The 19,811-nt window shown below is 41.6% G+C and overlaps 1 protein-coding gene across 1 annotated transcript in view; it reads right to left on the bottom strand.

The window, feature by feature from the left end:
* Nucleotides 1-19,811, bottom strand: part of TGFB2 (transforming growth factor beta 2) — a 118,066-nt gene that overhangs the window by 33,075 nt on the left and 65,180 nt on the right. The window contains exon 2 of the mRNA XM_077339637.1: nt 7,355-7,524. Coding sequence (XP_077195752.1) covers nt 7,355-7,524 — 170 coding nt within the window. The remainder of the gene's footprint in view (nt 1-7,354; nt 7,525-19,811) is intronic.

Raw genomic sequence — 19,811 nt, 5'->3', positions numbered from 1 at the left:
GGTGGGTGAGGCTGAGAGAGCCCTGATATCACTGCTCGGTCAGAACAGTTCTATCAGTGCCGTGGCGAGCCCAAGGTCACCTAGCTGGTTGCATGTGGGGGAGCGCAGAATCGAACCTGGCATGCCAGATTAGAAGTCCGCACTCCTAACCACTACACCAAACTGGCTCTCTACTACCTCAAGTCTATGTAACAGTGGATGCTGGGAAGGAGGAAGGGAGTTTTATGTCTGTTCCCTTTAATGGACAGATGGAGGCAGCTCAACAATGAGACAGGGAAAAAGGCTCACTGGAAAATTTCCAAGTTTACAGGTTTGTTTTTTAGTGCCAGGTACAATGGCACTCTTGCCAGCTAAAAGTCAGAACTGGAGAACTTACCTGGCATTACCACCAACAAAATCCAAAGCTCTGCATCTCATTCTCTCACCACCCCACGAGACATGGGGCCTATTACGTATGCACACTTACCGCAGAGAATCTGAGCAGTCAAACCTTTAAGCTTGACTTGGGAGTCTGTGCCTACTGTACAAACCATCCCCCCTACCAGTGCATATATTCTGCAGTTACAATTTTTAAAATGCAGTTTTTATCAACTGGGGTCGGAACCTCACTTGTGTTGTGTGTGTGTGTGTGTGTGGGGGGGGGTGTTTAAATGTTTCTTTAAAAATGTATGTGATTGCCCTATCTCAGCTGCACATTAGTGTCAAATAAGTGCCTTCCATTTAAATCCTGGTGGTTCATGCCCTTGAATGAAAGGAAACACAAAGAAACCTAAGTATAAAAGTGCACTGAGCTTTTATTCCAATCTCAGGTCGATTTAGTCCCTGCCATCTACACAGAATGCGATTTCTGTTTTGATTTTGGGCAATTTAAATTTTCCTTCTACAGCAAGAAGGATTGATCCAGAGTGACTTTATTGTCTTATACCTTAGGGTGCTTTTAATGCTCAATATTTCAAGATTCGGATTGAGAAAGGAGGCTGTTTTGAATCTGGGCTCTGCTCCATGGTAGAGAACCTCTGGTTGGCCAAAACTGCTCATGTTAAAGCTTGCCTTAAAGGAGAAGCCCCTAATTTATCTCTACTTCTGTCAGTCTTGGATGTTTTCTCCCTTCTCTGCCTTCTTCGATCCTCTCCCCCCCCCCTCCAAGAAATGAAAGAGACTCCTTGCTTGGCTCCTCTCCCCCACCTTCAAGAAAAGAAAGAAAGAGGCTTGGCTCCCCCCCCTTTCTGAACTACCCTAACCACGTGCAGAACACTTTCCTGTTTCAATGGAGGGGGGGGGGGAGAGGAAGACCTGAGTTCAAATTAATCTGAATTCAACAGGATTGACAATGGAATAAACAAAGTAAGTGCAGACTCTGCCCTAGGCAGAATTTTTAAAAAAATAAATCCTGAAACTGACAAAACTATTTTTGCAATTGATTAGAGCAGCCACAAAACTCCTTTTTCTTACTGCCAAGCTCTAGTGGATTTTCTGTTGTGTTATCAGCCACTGTGATCAATGGAAAAGAGACACTACATTCAGTTATCACTATCACACAAACAACAAATCTACATGGGCAGGAGAATACAGGAAGAGATCAGAGGAAATGGCTGGCTCCAGCATGACATCCCAGTTGATTTCTAAAAAGGAGCTCAGAAGCATTTTCCCACTTGCTGGAACCAAATTATGTAAATCCAGTTTATTGAGAGAATGAAAAGAGTGGGCTTGTGGTCAAAGCACTTGGAAGACTTGCTGGGTATTCTGGGATACTCAGCTGGCTGTGTTAAAGCTTTCTTTCCATTTCTTCTATTTCTGAGCATTTGGTCTGGTGCTCTCTGCTGGGCTTCATCAGTGGCATATAACCCAATGCTCGTCTTCCCCTCCCCACCCCTTTCAAAGCTCTGGCTCCAAGAGCAGTCAGAGAAGCATGTTTTTCTGTTTTTTTTTTTCACTGACTCAAGACTAGTGATAGTTTAATAATGCTAGACTCAAGCCACTGGCAAAAGAAAAAGTAAAGTGTAAAACAATAAGGGATTGCACACCAAGTGACCATTGAGAGATGCAGAGTGGGTGGAACAACCTCAATGTGGCTGGGGGAGTGACCTTTGAGGGGCATCAAAGGAGTAGGGAGGAATCCAAAAGAATATGTATGATTTTGAATTACCTTTGGATTGAAAGTGAAACAAAGGGAAAATTGGCACAAAATCCCTCTCAGAGAAGCTGGGGAAACAATGACCAGAAAGCAAACTGAGAGCTGAAGCGGGGAAAAATCAATGCAGAATGAAAAAGAAAACCTGACAGAGATGCATGGCAAAAAACAAGGGAAAACCCCTGTGCAGGATAGGTCTTAGTGATACTAGAGGTACAGTGATTGTCACAATGCACATTTTCTGCATCCATTTCACCTCACTGCCTGCTGCTTCAGCCAGGGTGGCACAATAATGTCATCAGAACATAACCAGAACCCTGCTGGATCAGACAAGTGATCTATCTAGCCAGCATATTGTCTCAGAGAGTAGCAAAGTATCAGGTCATAGAGGCTTTCTCCTAATATTGCCACCTGGTACAGGCATTTCCTTCTGACTATGGCTACTTATTTATTTTCTATTTTTATTCTGTCCTTTCTCAAAAAGACTCAGAGTGGATTTAATCATTATGACTAGTAGTTGGTGATAGACTTATTCTTTGTGAATATGTCTAGCCTCCTTTTAAAGCCTGTATTTGTGGCCATGTCTACATTTTGATCATGAATTGAGTAACGTTACACAGTCTGCATTACTAGGGGGAGTCTTAGGAAGAAGAGTGCTGGACCTCTCTCTAATAGACAGACAATTCAACTCAATAGAGGTGAGACAGACAATTGCTGTTTGTGAAGGGTAATTCACCTAACTTCTTTTCGGAATTATTTCCCAACCATGAGTTTTGTTTCTTCAGCCTTGATGGAAAGTGGAAATGGTAAATCAAATATGTAAGTTTTTAATTGGGAGTTCAGATGCCTTGTGGAACTGTATCATCCACACATTCAATCAAAGCTGAAAAAAGCCACCAGAGGTAGCCCAAAACATTTAATGCTTGAGGTACAAAACTGAAACAAAACCCCATAGGATGGCAGAAATATTTATTTATTGATTGATTGTATTTATATACAGCCCTCCCCTGAGGCTCAGTGCAGTTTACATAAAAACACAGAAAGCAGATGGAACTCAGCTTTTCACATATCAATAACATTAACATTAAACTATAACAGAGGTAACAGAATATAACAGGTCCAGAGCAGAATGCATGGGTGGATCTCTGGAGGGAGGGAGCAGGGGCCCTGTAGATGTTGCTGGTCTCCTGGTCTCAACCAAATGCCTGGTGGAAAATCTCCCTTTAGAAGTCCTGTGGAACTGTTTTAGCTCCATCAGGGCCCTAATCTCCTCCGGGAGCTCTTTGCACCAGGTGGGGGCCAGGACAGGGATCATTAGCCAGTTGGTGGTGGCAGAGCATACAGCTCTTTGAGGGGCATAGGCAGGGAGCGGTCCCTCAGGTACACTGGGCCCTGACCACATATGGCCTTAAAAGTGACTACCATAACCTTTAGCCTGATCCAGAATTCAACAGGCAACCACTGTAGTTGATGGAGAATGGGCCGAATGTGAGTCCTCCATGGTATTGCTGTGAGGATCTTGACTGCTGCATTTTGGACCAGTTGTAGTTTCTGGATAAAGGCTAAGGGCAGGCATGCATAGAGCAAGTTACAGATGTCCAGTGTAGAGGTGACTGTCACATGGTTCACTGTGGCTAGGTGTTCCAGGGCCAGGTAGGTCACTAGTAGCTTGGCTTGGCGGAGATGATAAAATGCTTGCCACACTACTTCTGTGACCAGGGCTTCCATTCCTCCATTTTTGAAGGACTGAGCTTCAGACGACTATAATAAAGAAATGAAATATCTCATACATGCTCTCCTCTTCCCTGTGCCCAGAGAGGGAACTCAGGATAGCATGGCAAAATCCCAAGACTTTGGGAACTCTCATGTATGCCTTCTGTAAATGTTATCAATAGAGAACACAGCATACTGATGTACATGGATCATGCAAGTTTCTGGCTGAGTTATCTTATCAGTAAAGAGCAAAATAACAGTATCACTTAACCAAATTCCAACTGGACACACAGAACTGATTTGTTCTAGACCAGTGGTCCCCAACCTGCGGGCTGCGGCCCGGTGCCGGGCCGCGAAGGCCATGGCGCCAGGCCGCGGCTCCCTCTCCCCGCCCCCCCCCCCCGCAGTAAAAAACTTCCCAGGCCGCAAGCTTGCGGCCGATGCCCTGCCGGTCCCCAACCTCGGAAAGGTTGGGGACCACTGTTCTAGACCACCTATTGGTACTCATTTAGCTTTACCCTTAATCCACATAATGAAGAAGTCTTCCTTTCCTGTGTCTCTTCATTCAAGCAGAACCCAAATGATAAGTAACCCCAGGATAGCTACCACAATTGTGACTGTGCAGACACTGAACTGCCCTGGCAAATAGTTGTATGTGAGGCTTCTTATGTGAAACTACTGATCCTTGCTAAATCAAGGGAAATAACTAAAAGAAGGGTCTGCAAAGGTGTGCTGAATAATTTATTTTTTCCAAAAAGCAGTAGCTGCTAAATTATTAATTAAATATGCCACTACTACCAATACATCACAGAAGACAATTTTCAACTAAACTCAGGTCCCTCTTGACAGATGCCTATACTTTACCTTAGAGCAGATATTGCTTAGGCCTATCATCACCTCTCATAAAATAATCCTTTTCTATTTTTAAATTTCGATTGCCCTTGATCCCCCCCCCCCTTAACTTGCTATTTACCAAAATGCCCAAAGGCAGGTAAAAATACAGATATGTGTCTGTGCCTGATAAAAGCCCTGCTCTGCAAAAGCTTTTGTTGTTGTTGGGAAGGTCAAATGGGCATTGAACATTTATTAAAGACATGAAGAAGGAGTCAACCAAATCCATCTCATCTGGAAAAATTGGCTTGATGCTTGATGACTTCCCAGACATGATTATGGGATGATTATGGTCCCAGAGCTTTCCAGGGCCTGAAAGTTCTGTGCCTTAGTAAATGAATGAACAACTCAAAATACATTTTTGGGATGTCTGATGAAAAACACCCAGAGTTAGAAGTGGCAATCTTTCCACTTATTTTCAGCAGGGTATTTTATTTGCAAACAGGGCATAAAATGGGGAGAAATAGCCCTCTCTCAAAGGACTGCAGAAAGTTTTGGCACTCTCCCCCACCCAAAACAGATACTCAGGGCTCTGCCAACACTTCTTGGAAATAAATCTCTACTATTTCTATTTTACAGCCAGGAGACTAGCAGAGAGATGGTAACTAGCTAGCATCCACTTGCTGGAGTCTAAAGCCTCCATATAATTCACTTTGTCATGCTCACTCCCTGGCAACCTTATGAACAAGAATTTGTTAAGAAGGTAAGAAGGGACAAGATTAATGATGGGTCTACTGTAGCACCCTGTTTCACACAATGGCCAAGTAAGTACTGTAAAACTCCCATAGCAGGGAACAAAATATCTCAACTTATTCTTAGCCCCCAAAGCCTGCTCCAGCACTTGGTATTCAAAGGTATATTTTCTCCATGCATGGAGGTTGGCTAATAGACTTTGATGGACATATCCTCCATGAATTTACCTACTTTCCTTTTAAAGATATCTCAGTAGCTGTCAATACATTGTAGAATTGAATCCTACAACTTAATTATGAATTGTATGAAAAATAATACTTTTGTCAGTCTTGAAAATCTACTACCCACCAACTTCACTGGGTATCCATGTTCTATTATCACAATTCAAGGAGATAAAAACCTTTCTATCCATTTTCTCTACAATATAGGATTGCTTTATATATATTGCTTTTAGAATGCTTTGGGCTGATCCTGTGTTGAGCAGGGAGTTGGACTAGATGGCCTGTATGGCCCCTTCCAACTCTATAATTCTATTACTCTATGATTCTATATCATTTAACCAACCTATTATGCTCCTTCCAAAGTGTCCTTGGGATGTTTGAATCATAGGAAATCTCACTGCAATTTTAAATGTTTTTTTTTTACACACATGAAATGCATTCTTGATTCAGAATAACATTATAGCTGACACAGGTGGTCCTAGAAATATATAACTTAGAAGGTGGGCGCCAAAAAGGAACACTTTCGAAACATTGGTTGGGGCTACACCAAACTTATTTCTCTTGACCACTCAGCAAAACTTATACTGATCACTGAGGAAGACCCCTGTAGGTCAAAACACATTTGGGCTGTTATTCACGTGCAGTTAGATATGTATTGTTTTTAATTGTATTTAATATATTATTGGTGCACTTTAATAAATATTTGTAATAATTGTTAATATAGTTTTAACATAGTTTTGCAGCTCAACTCTTGAGTTCTCAACTTTATACTCTACAAGTGCCTTTCAGAGGCAATAAAGAGCAGACGTATTACTCTGTAACATGTGAACTGACCAATATGATCCAATGAGGTCTACAAATGGAGATGTTTTAGAATGTGATTGAGAAACATTATAGCAATATATTTGGTATAAATCTGTCAAATGTTTAAAAGTATATATTTTAATCAATGAACGCATCATTGTGGGGCTCAAGAAACCCCTGTAAGAAATGCAAGTTGTAACTTCCAGAGAAATGTTTTACCTGCTCAAAAATACACATGTACTCTACCACAATCTAGCTCTACTAACATGGCCCAAAGACACAGAATGTTACACACATCCCTCAATCTATCAAAAGTCTAGAACCCCTTCCAAAGGTCATGAAGTACTTAATAACTATTTACTATAAAATAAGTTTAGCTCACAATTAGTTACCATTGTTTTCCATATTAAGCTCAACCACTTCAGCAGGAGGTACTGATGAGGAAGGAGGAGCCAAATAATCAGAGCTTCAAATTACTCAGTCTAACTGCATGCAAATAATTACAGCTCTCAAATTAAGTATAACTGATTAGATCAACAAAATGGGTTGCCCTACTGAACCCAGCAAGACACTGCTATCAAAAATGCCCAGCATATATTATTCTCATAAATATAGTGGTCTCCATATATTATACAGAAAGTATGAAAGGCTCAAATGTGCTTCCCAAGTCACATCTACAAATTTGTCAGTTTGATTAAACTATCATGGCTTCTCCAAAAGAATTGTGAAACAGTTTAAAGAAGTACTGAGAATTCCATTCCCAATTCCAAGCCCTTGACAAGAGCGACAATGAGCAGGAAGAAGAGTACCACTATTAAACCAGTTAAGTCCATAGTGCAGATCAACCCTAGATATTACATGGGGACAACGCAGTAAAGAGCAGCGATCATCACTGCTTTACCTGATATAATTCTATTCGCTGTTCTGATACACGAGCCTTTGGATTCTGCAAGCGAAAGACTCTAAACTCTGCCTTCACGAGGTTGGAAGCATTTTTCTCCATGGCTGAGACGTCAAATCTCACTCGTTTAAAATAGGCGCTGGGTTGCGGTGATTTTTGTGGAATCTTGTCTGCAAGAAGGTAGAATAACAGTTTTAAATTGTAAATACGTTTATTTCTCTTTCAGTAGACTGCAGCACAAGACAGCCTCCAGAACAGTGACGGAAATGTCTGAAGGATGATGCAGCTTCCAGCATCCAATTTTGGTATCATTAACAATTTAGCCAGATAAACAAACACATGTGTTTGATTACAGAAACAGCAGATTAATAGTGATCAGCAAAGCATTTCCAACTTTCTGTCAGGGGCATGCATTTAACGCTGTTCTTTGAAAGCAATGGTGGAAAATCCTGGATGATTATAAATTGGAATAAATTCGTGACAGCTGATGTTTCACAAATGACTTCAGACTTACATACGCTTAATCACCATTGCCAAGAAAATAGGAATTAATGGCAAGACATTTGCCCTGTGTTGCTAGAGTAAAAATATCTAAACCCTTGACAATGTGTTTTGTGTTTTAAGTATTTTGAATGTCATGATTCTTGACATGAATAAGTGAATATTAAGGGCCAAACTAGATTTACAAGCAGATGTGAGTAACATTACCCTTCTGGTGTGTTTTAAATGGGAAAATCCACCTGTGAGATGACCAAAATCATACAGGTGGTGGGCAGGGGGAGTTCTTAACTCTTTCCTTGCTCAACATTTCCCAGTGACTTTCCTCCTCTCACTGCAATGTTCCCAATATACAGCAGGCCCTCTCCTGGCAGAAAATGTGATCTGTTAGCTTTTCTCCAAACAATTTTCTTGACCTAAAATGGTCCTGTGAACTGCTATGAAACCTCTTGGGGAAACTATACAGTTGTGGATTTCTCCAGTTTTCCAAATAATGCACCCCGGGGTCTACTGCACTTCAGCAATTCGCTGAAGTCGAAGGCTGAAGCCACTTTTCAGCACACACTACAGAGACAGTCCCACAGGGTTTTCCACATGTGTCACTTGAGGAAGCCACATATGTGACTGTCAGATAGGACATATTACTCTGTAACATTTGAACTGACCAATACAATCAAATTGAAGCTCTACAAATGAAGAGGTTGTAGAATGTGATTGAGAAACATTACAGCAATGGTCACACATCTCCTGCCATGTCTAACTCTAGTCATGAGCACCTACTTGGTATAAATCTGTCACATGATTAAAGATATATATTTTAATCAATGAAAACATCATTGTGGGGTTCAAGAAACTCCTGTAAGAAATGCAAGTTACAACTTTCAAAAATAAGTTTTACCTGCTTAGAAGCACAGATGTACTCTACCACGATCTAGCTCTACCAACATGGCCCAAAGACACAGAATATTACACGCACCTCTCAATCTATCAAAAAGTCTAGAACCCCTTCCAAAGGTCATGAAGTGCTTAATAGCAATTTAATATGGAATAATTTCAGCTCACAATTAGTTACCATTGTTTTCCATTTTAAGATTAACCTTTTTAGGAGGAGATACTGATGAGGAGCCTCTTATGGCGCAGAATGGTAAGGCAGCAGACATGAAGTCTGAAGCTCTGCCCATGAGGCTGGGAGTTAAATCCCAGCAGCCGGTTCAAGGTTGACTCACCCTTCCATCCTTCCGAGGTCGGTAAAATGAATACCCAGCTTGCTGGGGGGTAAACGGTAATGACTGGGGAAGGCACTGGCAAACCACCCCGTATTGAGTCTGCCATGAAAACGCTAGAGGGCATCACCCCAAGGGTCAGATATGACCCAATACTTGCACAGGGGATAACTTTACCTTTACTGATGAGGAAGGAAGAACCAAATAAACAGAGCTTCAAATTACTCAAAGTCTAACCGTGCATGTGAAAAAGTATAGCTATCAAATTAACTAAGTATAACTGATTAGATCAGTGTTTCCCAATCTTTTGATCATGGAGGATGCCCTGAAATATTCTTCAGGCTTTGAGAATCCCCAGAAGTGATGTCAGCTGGCCACACCCCCAGAAGTCATGTATCACTGGAAATGACATCACCCAGACACTCCCATTGGATGTCCCATAATCAGACTACTCCCACATCACAGGAAGTGTTATTACCAGGTCTCTTCCTATGTCACCAGAATTGACATAGGTATTAGACTTACCTCACCTACATTTGACTTTAATACATTTGTAGAGATGCCGATCTCTGGGGAGGGGGTGAGCTCAAAGAAGTACAAACTAATCTCCTATGCACAATGAACAGAACAATACCTCCATTCTGAGTGGCTGTTTGCTCTTTTTCAGGGAAAAGGGGCCTGAGATAGATTCAAGAGGCTGTAGGCAAAGCCTGAACAACAGGGCTGGACCTCTCTGGGCAGAATAAGGTATCCTCTCTCCACAAGAAGCCTCCAGTCCATCAGCAGTAGGGGGCTATGAACTGTTAAGAGCCAATCTCATCTCTCTCTCCCTACCCTGCCCCCCAGCCACCATCCCCTCACAAGCCCTGGATCCCTTTCCTTCCCAAAGCTCACAGGTTTAGGTAGAAAAACAGAACCTCACAATAGTGCTGCAGGAAAGAAACATTCTCCAAGGAACACTAACAAGCAGGCTTGACAAGGACTGTGGGTGGGAGAGAGACAGGAAGCAGTTTAAATTGGGAATAAGTATGCAGGCTCCACCTGCTTTCAGTTGGAAAAACCATCAGAGGACTAATCCACTCATACTCGAGGGGAAAGGGGAACAAGGAAAATGGCCAGTTCCCAAGCCTAGCTAAGGCAGCAGAGGAAATTACAGGGACCCCTCCCGGCCCCCAGCCCCCTGTGGGCCCTTGGGAGTCTTCAGAACCCCAGTTGGGAATGACTGGATTAGATCAACAAAGTGGGTTGCTAATTCATCAAAGTTCAAGTGCACCTTGCCATTCGACATCAGAGGACACTTCACATTCAATACTTTTCAGATTGCATTGGTCAACTAAAGATGACGCTGTGGCACTGAATGCTTTGAACGGAATCTGTAATTGTGGGTAGAGATGTAAATACAGATTGGGCTGACATTTACTACTGTCACTGTAGATTCCTTAAATTATGTTCTATACCACAAGCAGTCAACTTTGGTGCAAGCCAAGCCTCACCTAATCTTCTTTGATCTTGCATCACATTTCACCACAGAGATGATGGTCTGGTAGGCATTTAAGAGAGGGTCTTTTTTTTTTTAGCAACCCTATGATTATAGACATGGGTATAGTCACCTCACTTTTAATTTTCAGGAGACAGCAAAAGAAATGTTTATTTTTATTTAATGTGATTAATTAAGTTTTTATTTAATGACAGTCCTGAGATTTTAAATTGTAGTCTTTTATGTGTTTATCATTGACACTGATGTTTTATCTAAATTGTAAACTGTCTTGAATTCTACAAGGTCAAACAGTGGCTAACAAATGTTTTAATTAAGTAAGTAAAAGTTCACTGCAAATCTGGGGATGTAAGGGGGTACAAATCTATGCACGTCTGACAACTGATTTAAAGGAACTTGTTGAAGCCTATGCAACCCAAAACAGTTGAAATTCTTTTTAAAACCATGATCCGATGCTCTCAAGCAACACCGTATTTAGATATATCTAGTAAGACCAGAATTAAATCTTGAGCCAGATGGGTGTATGTGAGTAGTACAAGAATTTGTCAGGCACAGACATTAGATCTTTGTGCTGCGTCTTCCAAAATGCACTGAGCTTATTTCTACCATGCACAAAGAAAATGTCTGATTGGATGCATGCAATCAGTAAATATAACATACACAGTAAATATAGTACACACACCCTTATAATCCAGTTCTATGTACTCAGCATGGTGTTACCAATCTGTGATGTATTCATAATATCGAGGCAATTCTGGCATAAAGGACATGATTTGCACAGAGAAAGCCATGAGTTCAGTCTTGTCATTCTTGGTTAAAACTTGCAGAACAGCAGGGCTGGGAAAGACCTACATCTACAACCCCAGAAAGCTTGAAAGAGTCACGAAGCAGACATTACTGGGCTAGATTCACATAAGGCATCTTCATAATGTCATGTTATTTGATGGTATCATGTAACAGCTGCTGATATGCCCCACCCACAGCTATTATAGGAATGGAAGTTGCTCTGACAGGCAGCAGCCCTTCAAGGTTCTCAGGGGAAAAAAGTTTTTTCCTACAGTTGCTACCTAAGATACTTTAAGAGAAGATGCTGGGAACTGAATCTGGGATCTCTGAACCCCAGGTGTGCGTGGAAACAACGTTTTCAATGGTGCACACCCCACCATAAAGCTGAAAAGGCTGGCAGCCATTTCAAACCTCCATTTGGAAGGGGGGGGAAGCAAAATGGAGAATTTAAATGGTTGGCAGTCATTTAAACCTCACAACGGATGGGTGGACTTATCCAGCTGTGAGGTTTAGCAGCCTGGCAGCCATTTTAGCCATCTATTTCATGCCCTCCCAACCTGGAAACGGGAGGAAACAAAATCTACCACTGAAATGGCTAGCAGCTGCTTCAGCCTTACAGAACAGCTTATGACGTACAGCTTCCAAGCCGGGAGAAAGCAAAATGGCTGGGCTCAAATCAACCAGTTCGTTTTTTGGCTTCTGGATTTATTAGGTGTGGGGACACCCTGAACCCCAAAGCGAACTGGAATTTTCCAGTTCATGCCCATCCCTACTACTGGCATCCATATTGTAAGCAACTTAGGACAGAGACATCTACCTCTTCTTTTTTATGCTTATGATAGTCTGTAGAGTGCCACAAATGTTGATGGTGCAATATAAGCAGTAATAATAGCACAAATGATGATTGTGGGCTCTTTTTCACTTTCCTGATGACAGCATTCTAATCTTGTTATGCAGGAGCCCTGAAGTGAGTCTGGTCCATTTCAACTGCAAGTCCAGATTTCTTGCCTAGAGAGCAGAAGCCCCAGATATTCTTTGACAGACCATCCTAATTGACTGGAACTAACTCAATATGTTTCCTGTTGCTAAGGAAACATAAGCAACTTTTCTCGTTTGTACAGACCATCCGGGATGCTTTCAGAATTTTGCTCTCTCTCACACATGAACATACATACACATTGATGCTGGAAAACCTGAGAGAGCTCCAAATCTATGCTTGCCAACAAATGCCGGTAATAAATGCTCTGAAGATTTATTTTTATTTCCTGTTGTTTGTTAAACTTTGGAGGGATCTCCCTTCCACAGCAAGTCTCCTTTCTTGGTACTTTGCCCATCCTTAATCACAGCAGCCACAAGTCATGGAGGCCCCATTGCTTTTCACTTCTCTTTTATGACCAAATCTCATGCATAAGTCATGTACTGGGCTTTGATGCCGTATATGCAAATATTTATAAGAGTCACTTGATTGTGATTAAAAGCGGTTGCACTGCTTTCTTTACTCTGGCTGGCTTCCCTAGACCTCTGCCTAGTAGGACTGTTTAAGTTTCTGCTGATAACAAAAACGGATTATAAAAGAGAAAAGGAAGAAACCCCAAAAGAGCAGAAGCTACTCACTCTGGTACAAGGTGAAATAATTTCTTTCCCCTCATTGTTAACAGTTGACTCCCTGATCTACATAGGGCTTCAGTCCAGAATAGTCTCCTCCTTATAACTAACAATGAAATGTGATAACTGACATTGTTTATGTGGGAAGCAAATCCAAAGGGAGAGGTCATTATGCCGTCACCACAAGTCTTTCCGGCAGGGTCCTCTCCTTCCTGTCAGACATACAAGGGTCACAAACCTTCTCCGCCTTTTCTAGGGAGGCCTTCTCCAAGAAATGAAAAGTGTGTGTAGCCCAGCTGGACTCACAACACTAACTGCAAATTAACACTGTTCCTCTCTTGTGTCCCTGATGTAACTTGGGATCAGATGAGACTGAATGCAAATAAGTGCATGATAATGCATATCGGAGCATTCACCCACCCCACCCAATATCTGACATGCACATGCTAGCTTAAACTTGACATTATGTGCAGATGCGTGCAACATACCCAAGATGCTCTCTTTAAACAGGGAAAGCAACTTCCAGGAAGTAGCTAAAGAGTAGAAAAGCAGCACGGCAAAAGCTTTTAAACTTTTCCCTTTCCTTCCCTGCTCCAATCTGCTCTCCAAGCAGCTTCCCCTTCCCCAGAATTTCACAGGAATCACATGAACAGAACAGATATTTAGTAGAACTCATTTGGAATGAGAAGGTGATCAAAGAAAGGATTAAAGATCCCTCTCCAGTTCTGTTCATGACGCTGGAAGTGGCTTTTCCTGCCTATAAGGACTGCCTCTATCTGCAATTTAGTTTGGTCCTAATGGGTTCTGGATTGCACCAAGTACCAGAAAAAAGATTTTGGTATATCTAATAGTCAGCCTACACTGGCCTTGGATACTTATATCTGCAGATCAGGACCCAGGGTCCCCAGGTTTGTAGAAAAAACTGAAACCTTAAAAAAATAGGGTGATGGGTTAGAAAACCTAAAGAGCTATTACATGAGCTTGCACACACAATGCTCCTCCATTGGCCTGACAGTGTCCACCCTCCTACCCAAGTGCAACAGATATTGAAGGAGGGGGAGACACCACTTCTCCCAGTGTCCAGGAAACTTATAGTACCGATATGCCTTCCTCCGTGACTGGTAAAACTTCCCCCATTGCTTGCTCAGCCAGTGCACAGCTTCCTTCCTTGCCCGCATACTCAAGGCTAGGGGCAGGTGGGGAGACAGGTGTACATGTGTATGTAAGGGTTGGAGGGTGGGGGGCAATCTGGCTTAAAGCGATGATCAGAATCTACATGAGGGGGAGAAAAGTGAGATAGCCAGCAAGTGGGAGAGATTAATGGGGTGGAAGAAGAGTTATAGGGGTGGGGGAAGAGAGGAATGATAGTAGGAGTGATAGAGAGAGAAAGAGATAGTTATATATAAAAGAGAGATAGTTATATAAAGTGTAAGAGAAGCAATGGGAGGAGATAGACTGAGTGAAGGGATTGTGGGTGAGGGAAATAATCCAAGGCACAGGAGTAGGATGGCTGCTCCTGCAAGTTCCTTGTGTGTTAGCACTTGTAATTCCATGAAGACATTAACTTAATGTGCAGCAACTGTGAAAAAGATCTTCTCTGTCCTAAGAACTGAACAAAAGCATAGCTGGCTCTACAATGAGGCACACTGAGGAGATAGCTTAGGTGACAGAGTTTGTGGGCAGCAGCAGACTTTGCCCTGCCCTCACCCCAAGTAACCAAAACTTCTTCTTTCCTACAAGCTACTTACATCCAGTATGGCTTCTTCACAATACTTTGTATTTAAAAAAATTAAAATCCTGATAATATTATGGATAATCACAGGCCAGGAAGAGACCTTAGAGAATTTGGGGAGTACTCATACATTTAGGTAGCAACCTGAAGAAGATGTGCTCAAAAGTAAGTTCCATTTTATTAAATGATGATTCTTAGCCCATGGAATGACTGGGGAAGGCACTGGAAAACCACCCCGCATTGAGTCTGCCATGAAAACGCTAGAGGGTGTCACCCCAAGGGTCAGACATGACCCAGTGCTTGCACAGGGGATACCTTTACCTTTACCTTTAGCCCTTGGAAAGTGTAGCCTTAGTTCAAATTGTCCTCCACTTAAAAAGAAAAATCATCATCATACTGAATCTCCACAAACATTCAGTGTCTTTGGTAGTCATATTTTCTTGGCACCACCTTTTCCACATCCTTACAAATATTTGCTTGCTTTGGATAGTGCTATTACTTGTTATTGTCAGAGTCTCATTGATTAGTGGCTTCCAGTCTGAATTCTACCTTTTACTCTCTCAAGCAGTTTTATTTTAAAGCTGTAACAAAATCCAATTGCCTTGCTTCTTTGAGTAGGCATGTTTAGAATGAAGAAACTACAAACACAGAGACACACAAACCAATGTGACTGACCAGGGTCTGAAGGGTGCAGCTGGAACTGATAATTACACTTACAGAAGACCCTCACCATTCCCAGAATCATAGAATCATAGAGTTGGAAGGGGCCATACAGGCCATCTAGTCCAACCCCCTGCTCAATGCAGGATCAGCCCTAAGAATCCTAAAGCATCCAAGAAAAGTGTTTATCCAACCTTTGCTTGAAGACTGCCAGTGAGTGGGAGCTCACCACCTCCTTAGGCAGCCTATTCCACTGCTGAACTATTTTGACTGTGAAATTTTTTTCCTGATATCTAGCCTATAGTGTTGTACTTGTAGTTTAAACCCATTCCTTCACGTCCTCTCCTCTGCAGCCAACAGAAACAGCATCCTGCCCTCCTCCAAGTGACAACCTTTCAAATACTTAAAGAGGGCTATCATGTCCCCTCTCAACCTCCTTTTTTCCAGGCTGAACATTCCCAAGTCCCTCAACCTATCTTCATAGGGCTTGGTCCCTTGGCCCAAGAACATCCTCGTTGCTCTCCTCTGTACCCTTTCAATTTTATCTACGTCCTTCTTGAAGTGAGGCCTCCAGAACTGCACACAGTACTCCAAGTGTGGTCTGACCAGTGCCGTATACAATGGGACTATGACATCTTGTGATTTTGATGTGATGCCCCTGTTGATACAGCCCAAAACAGCATTTGCCTTTTTTACCGCTGCATCACACTGCCTGCTCATGTTTAGTTTACAATCCACAAGTACCCCAAGGTCTCATTCACACACAGTGTTACCTAGAAGTGTATCCCCCATCCAGTAGGCATGCTTTTCATTTTTCGGACCCAGATGCAGAACTAACTTTATTAAATTGCATCTTGTTCTCATTTGCCCATTTTCCCATTGTGTTCAGATCTCATTGATTAGTAAAATTGATTGGTAAAATGATTTACCATGATTGGTAAAATCACTATGATTGGTAAAATCTACAACCACTGGAAGACATGGATCTGCTGGTTCCCAATAGCAAAATTCCTGAACAGTGATATTATAGTGGTAGAAGCAAAAACAGGCCTGACCTGAATAGCCTATCACATCTTGGAAGCTAAGCAGAGTTGGTCCTGGCTAGTGGTTGTATGGGAGACCTCCAAGTTGCCTTTAAAACCCATAAGTCAACTGTGACTTGCTGTCACTTTCCATCACCACCAGGAGTAAAAGTAGGTTGGAGACCATATCACATGATCAGACTGCAGCCCATGAATATGAAATCATAAACAGACCAAAAGCTGTACAGAGCATTCATGACTAGTCATGTGATAATCACTCCCTCTGCAATATTCCTGTCAATGTCTGGAGAGGCTTGGGGCTAGGGAAACTGCCACTAACAAACTTGAACATAAAATGGCTAATATATTAGTAGATACTAAATGGAAAGAATTAGCTGCTTGTTTCAGGAGCATCTCCTAGCTCTGTAGTTATTACTTCAATTATATCCCACCTTTCTTATAAAGACTCCAGGAGACTTTCTGCTGCCATTACTCAGAGTTCTTCTTTAAATGGCCCACTTGAGAATACTTTACCCATTTCCAGTGAAAGCCCCATTAATTACTTCTTGCCCTGCCCTTCGTAACTGGGGAATAGGCATGAAACTACTCCATACAAATTTCTGTATAAAGAATTAATTATTTAGAAAAACAAACACAGAATATCCAAATTTATGCAACAATTACCCACGAATCTGCTATTATACCATTGCTCTTTTGCAACTGGCAGTGTCTGCTCCAACTAGCAGCAGCTCTTCAGGATCCCAGATCTTTCACATCACCTACTACCTGACACTTTTACCTGGAGATGCTAGGGACTGAACTTAGGGCCTTCTGAACACAAAGCAGATGCTGTACAAGTGAACCATGCAGATGTTATTCCACTTCCCCTTGATTTTAGCAAACTGATTTAGCATCACAAGCAAATTGATTGATTCACTAAGTGCTTCAGTAACCATTTAGACTAACTGAAAAGCACTAACAAATACAAAACTTCATGCATCAGACCAAATGGAAATCTAAACAATTTCTGCTTTATGCTACTTTCTAACAATAACCCCCCTTTCCCTTTCTAACTCCGTGAAGGTCATCATTCCCTTCTCTCCCCCCCCCCAGTCAATTTTGATCTCCTAATTCTCTTCCCCAAGATTCTAAAAGAGGTCTCTTAAGCATGTATCTTTTCAACTTATTTTAACTATAATTACAACCAATTAATATTATTATTACTCATCATAAACCTAGGTATATCTAACACATATCAAAAACTGTATGGGGGAAGTGATTTAATCAAAGCTGCAAGTGGCTTGTGACCTAATCAATAATTCCCTTAAGACTGAAATTGATCCGATTTGCAACATTTCTGCTTCGAAGGAACTGCTGATAATGAATAGTTTTAGCTTACCACAAGATGCTGCAGGCTAGAACTCATTCCATTTCTAGCTCATGCATATATTTACTTTCCCTTGAAAGCATACATCAATACAAATGCCCCAGGTTTGACAAGCTACAGTCAACTAACAAAAAACCAGTAGGATTTACTGCCACATATAGTGGCACATATAGGATATAGTGATTGTCACTAGTTTTGATACCATTAAAAGAGCATTGCAATAGGTTCAGTGGAGGATAGGTTCAGTAAAGGCTAAATGGACTAACTGGAACCTCTTAATTCAGCACTCCTCTGAATACCATCTTTGGTATCTTTGGTCTGCATGCCCTGTTTGTAGGTCTTACGGACCATGTTGTGTGAAACAGCACGTTGGACTACTGGTCAGATCGAGCAATGGCTGCCATTCTGTACACTTAGGCACTCATAAGTAAGTCAGTGCTATCTATTGCAACCTCACACACAAAAAGTCAGAGGAACCTATAGGAGAAAGTTTCACAACAGTTTCACAGCTGCAGGCTACTGGGTCTGTATGTACCCTCATGCTAGGGTTTTCTAAAACAGGATTGCTGCTATATGTTCTCCATAATCTGATACCTAAATCTTAACTCCTATAGCTTTACATCTCTTCTAGAAGCAACCTGTTAAGTACTTGCCATCTACTCAGGGAACTGATAATTACAAATTCATTATCTAGTTCAAAGCCTCTTGCACCAAACCCAAACGATGACAAGAAAAAGTGGGGCAAATGCAAGGGAAGTTAACGTTTTCACTTTAAAAAAAACTGGCAACAAATCTGGTATTCCAACGGTATCAATACATCATATCACATGTCCTTGGCAATGTTATCTTTTTTGTTGTTGGCTTTCTACACTAAATTCAAATCCACAGAAGAAATATTTGAAGTCTGTTTCCAAGTTCTCAGTGTACTAACTGAATATGCAGGGTTGTGTCTCCAAACACTGAATTAGACCTCTATTAGTATACTATAGGGAAGGGAAGGGAAGTCAGCATGGTATAGCATTATATCAGATCCTGTAAACTAAGTAGAGTTGATACTTGGATGGGGGATCACCAAGAAGATTGTAGAGGAAGGCAATGGCAAGCTTCTTAATTGCTTAAAAGCCCCTTGCTGGGCTTGCTATGTCAGCTGCAACTTGACAGCATGCATGCATTTTGTGTACTTTGGTACGTAATCAAGTGATCAGCAAGATTTCAAACAGCTCTTTCCATTCTGGTTGATGTGAGTCATCTCTGTATATGTTGAGGAGAATGGCACGTAAACCAATCATGGGACATTTGTTGGGATTGCCAAAGAAATCACTGGGAAAGCAGCTCCCTTCTAGCTATGGGCAATATAATTTAACACACATTGAAATTAGCTGAAATCTACAGTGGTACATTAAGCATAGGTTTTCTGGCTGTAGAATATCACGAACTGTACTTAAACTCCAAGAATTAGTGAAAATGAAAATATTTTTAAAATTAATTAACAATCCAGATTTTCAACAGAATGTAAAACTGAATGTACTGAAACCAATGAAGAAGACACCAGCTGACATTAGCTGATGTCAATGGATTAAAAAATATTCAGTAACAAGAAAACCCCTTTTTGGCACAGCCACCTCTTTCTTAACAAATGCAAAAGGGTTAAAAGAAACATGACAAGTGAAATATATGGCTGGATCAAGAAAGCACTTGGCTGTCATGACAATTACTTTAAATTCAGGGTGCTGCTCTTTTGACACTTATACCAATGATCCTATGTATGTCTAATTACTGTCACAACAAGAGAAGAGATTTTGTGCCCTGAATTTTACTACCCCAAAGAATCTCAAAGTGGCTTACAACTGCCTCTCCCCGCAACAGACACCCTATGAGGTAGGTGGGGCTAAGAAAGCTCTGAGAGAACTGTGGCCGACTGAAGGTTGCCCAGATGCCTACATGTGGAGGAGGAGTGGGGAATCAAACTGGGTTCTCCCGTTTAGAGGCCACTGCTCTTAACCACTACACACGCCAAATGCTACTGATCAGTCAAGCATGGTAGACCAT

Source organism: Paroedura picta, chromosome 1 (genome assembly GCF_049243985.1).
Source record: "Paroedura picta isolate Pp20150507F chromosome 1, Ppicta_v3.0, whole genome shotgun sequence".
NCBI classification, from domain to species: domain Eukaryota; kingdom Metazoa; phylum Chordata; class Lepidosauria; order Squamata; family Gekkonidae; genus Paroedura; species Paroedura picta.
The sequence above is the reverse complement of the archived record's forward strand: the minus strand, read 5'-3'. Positions and strand labels throughout refer to the sequence as shown.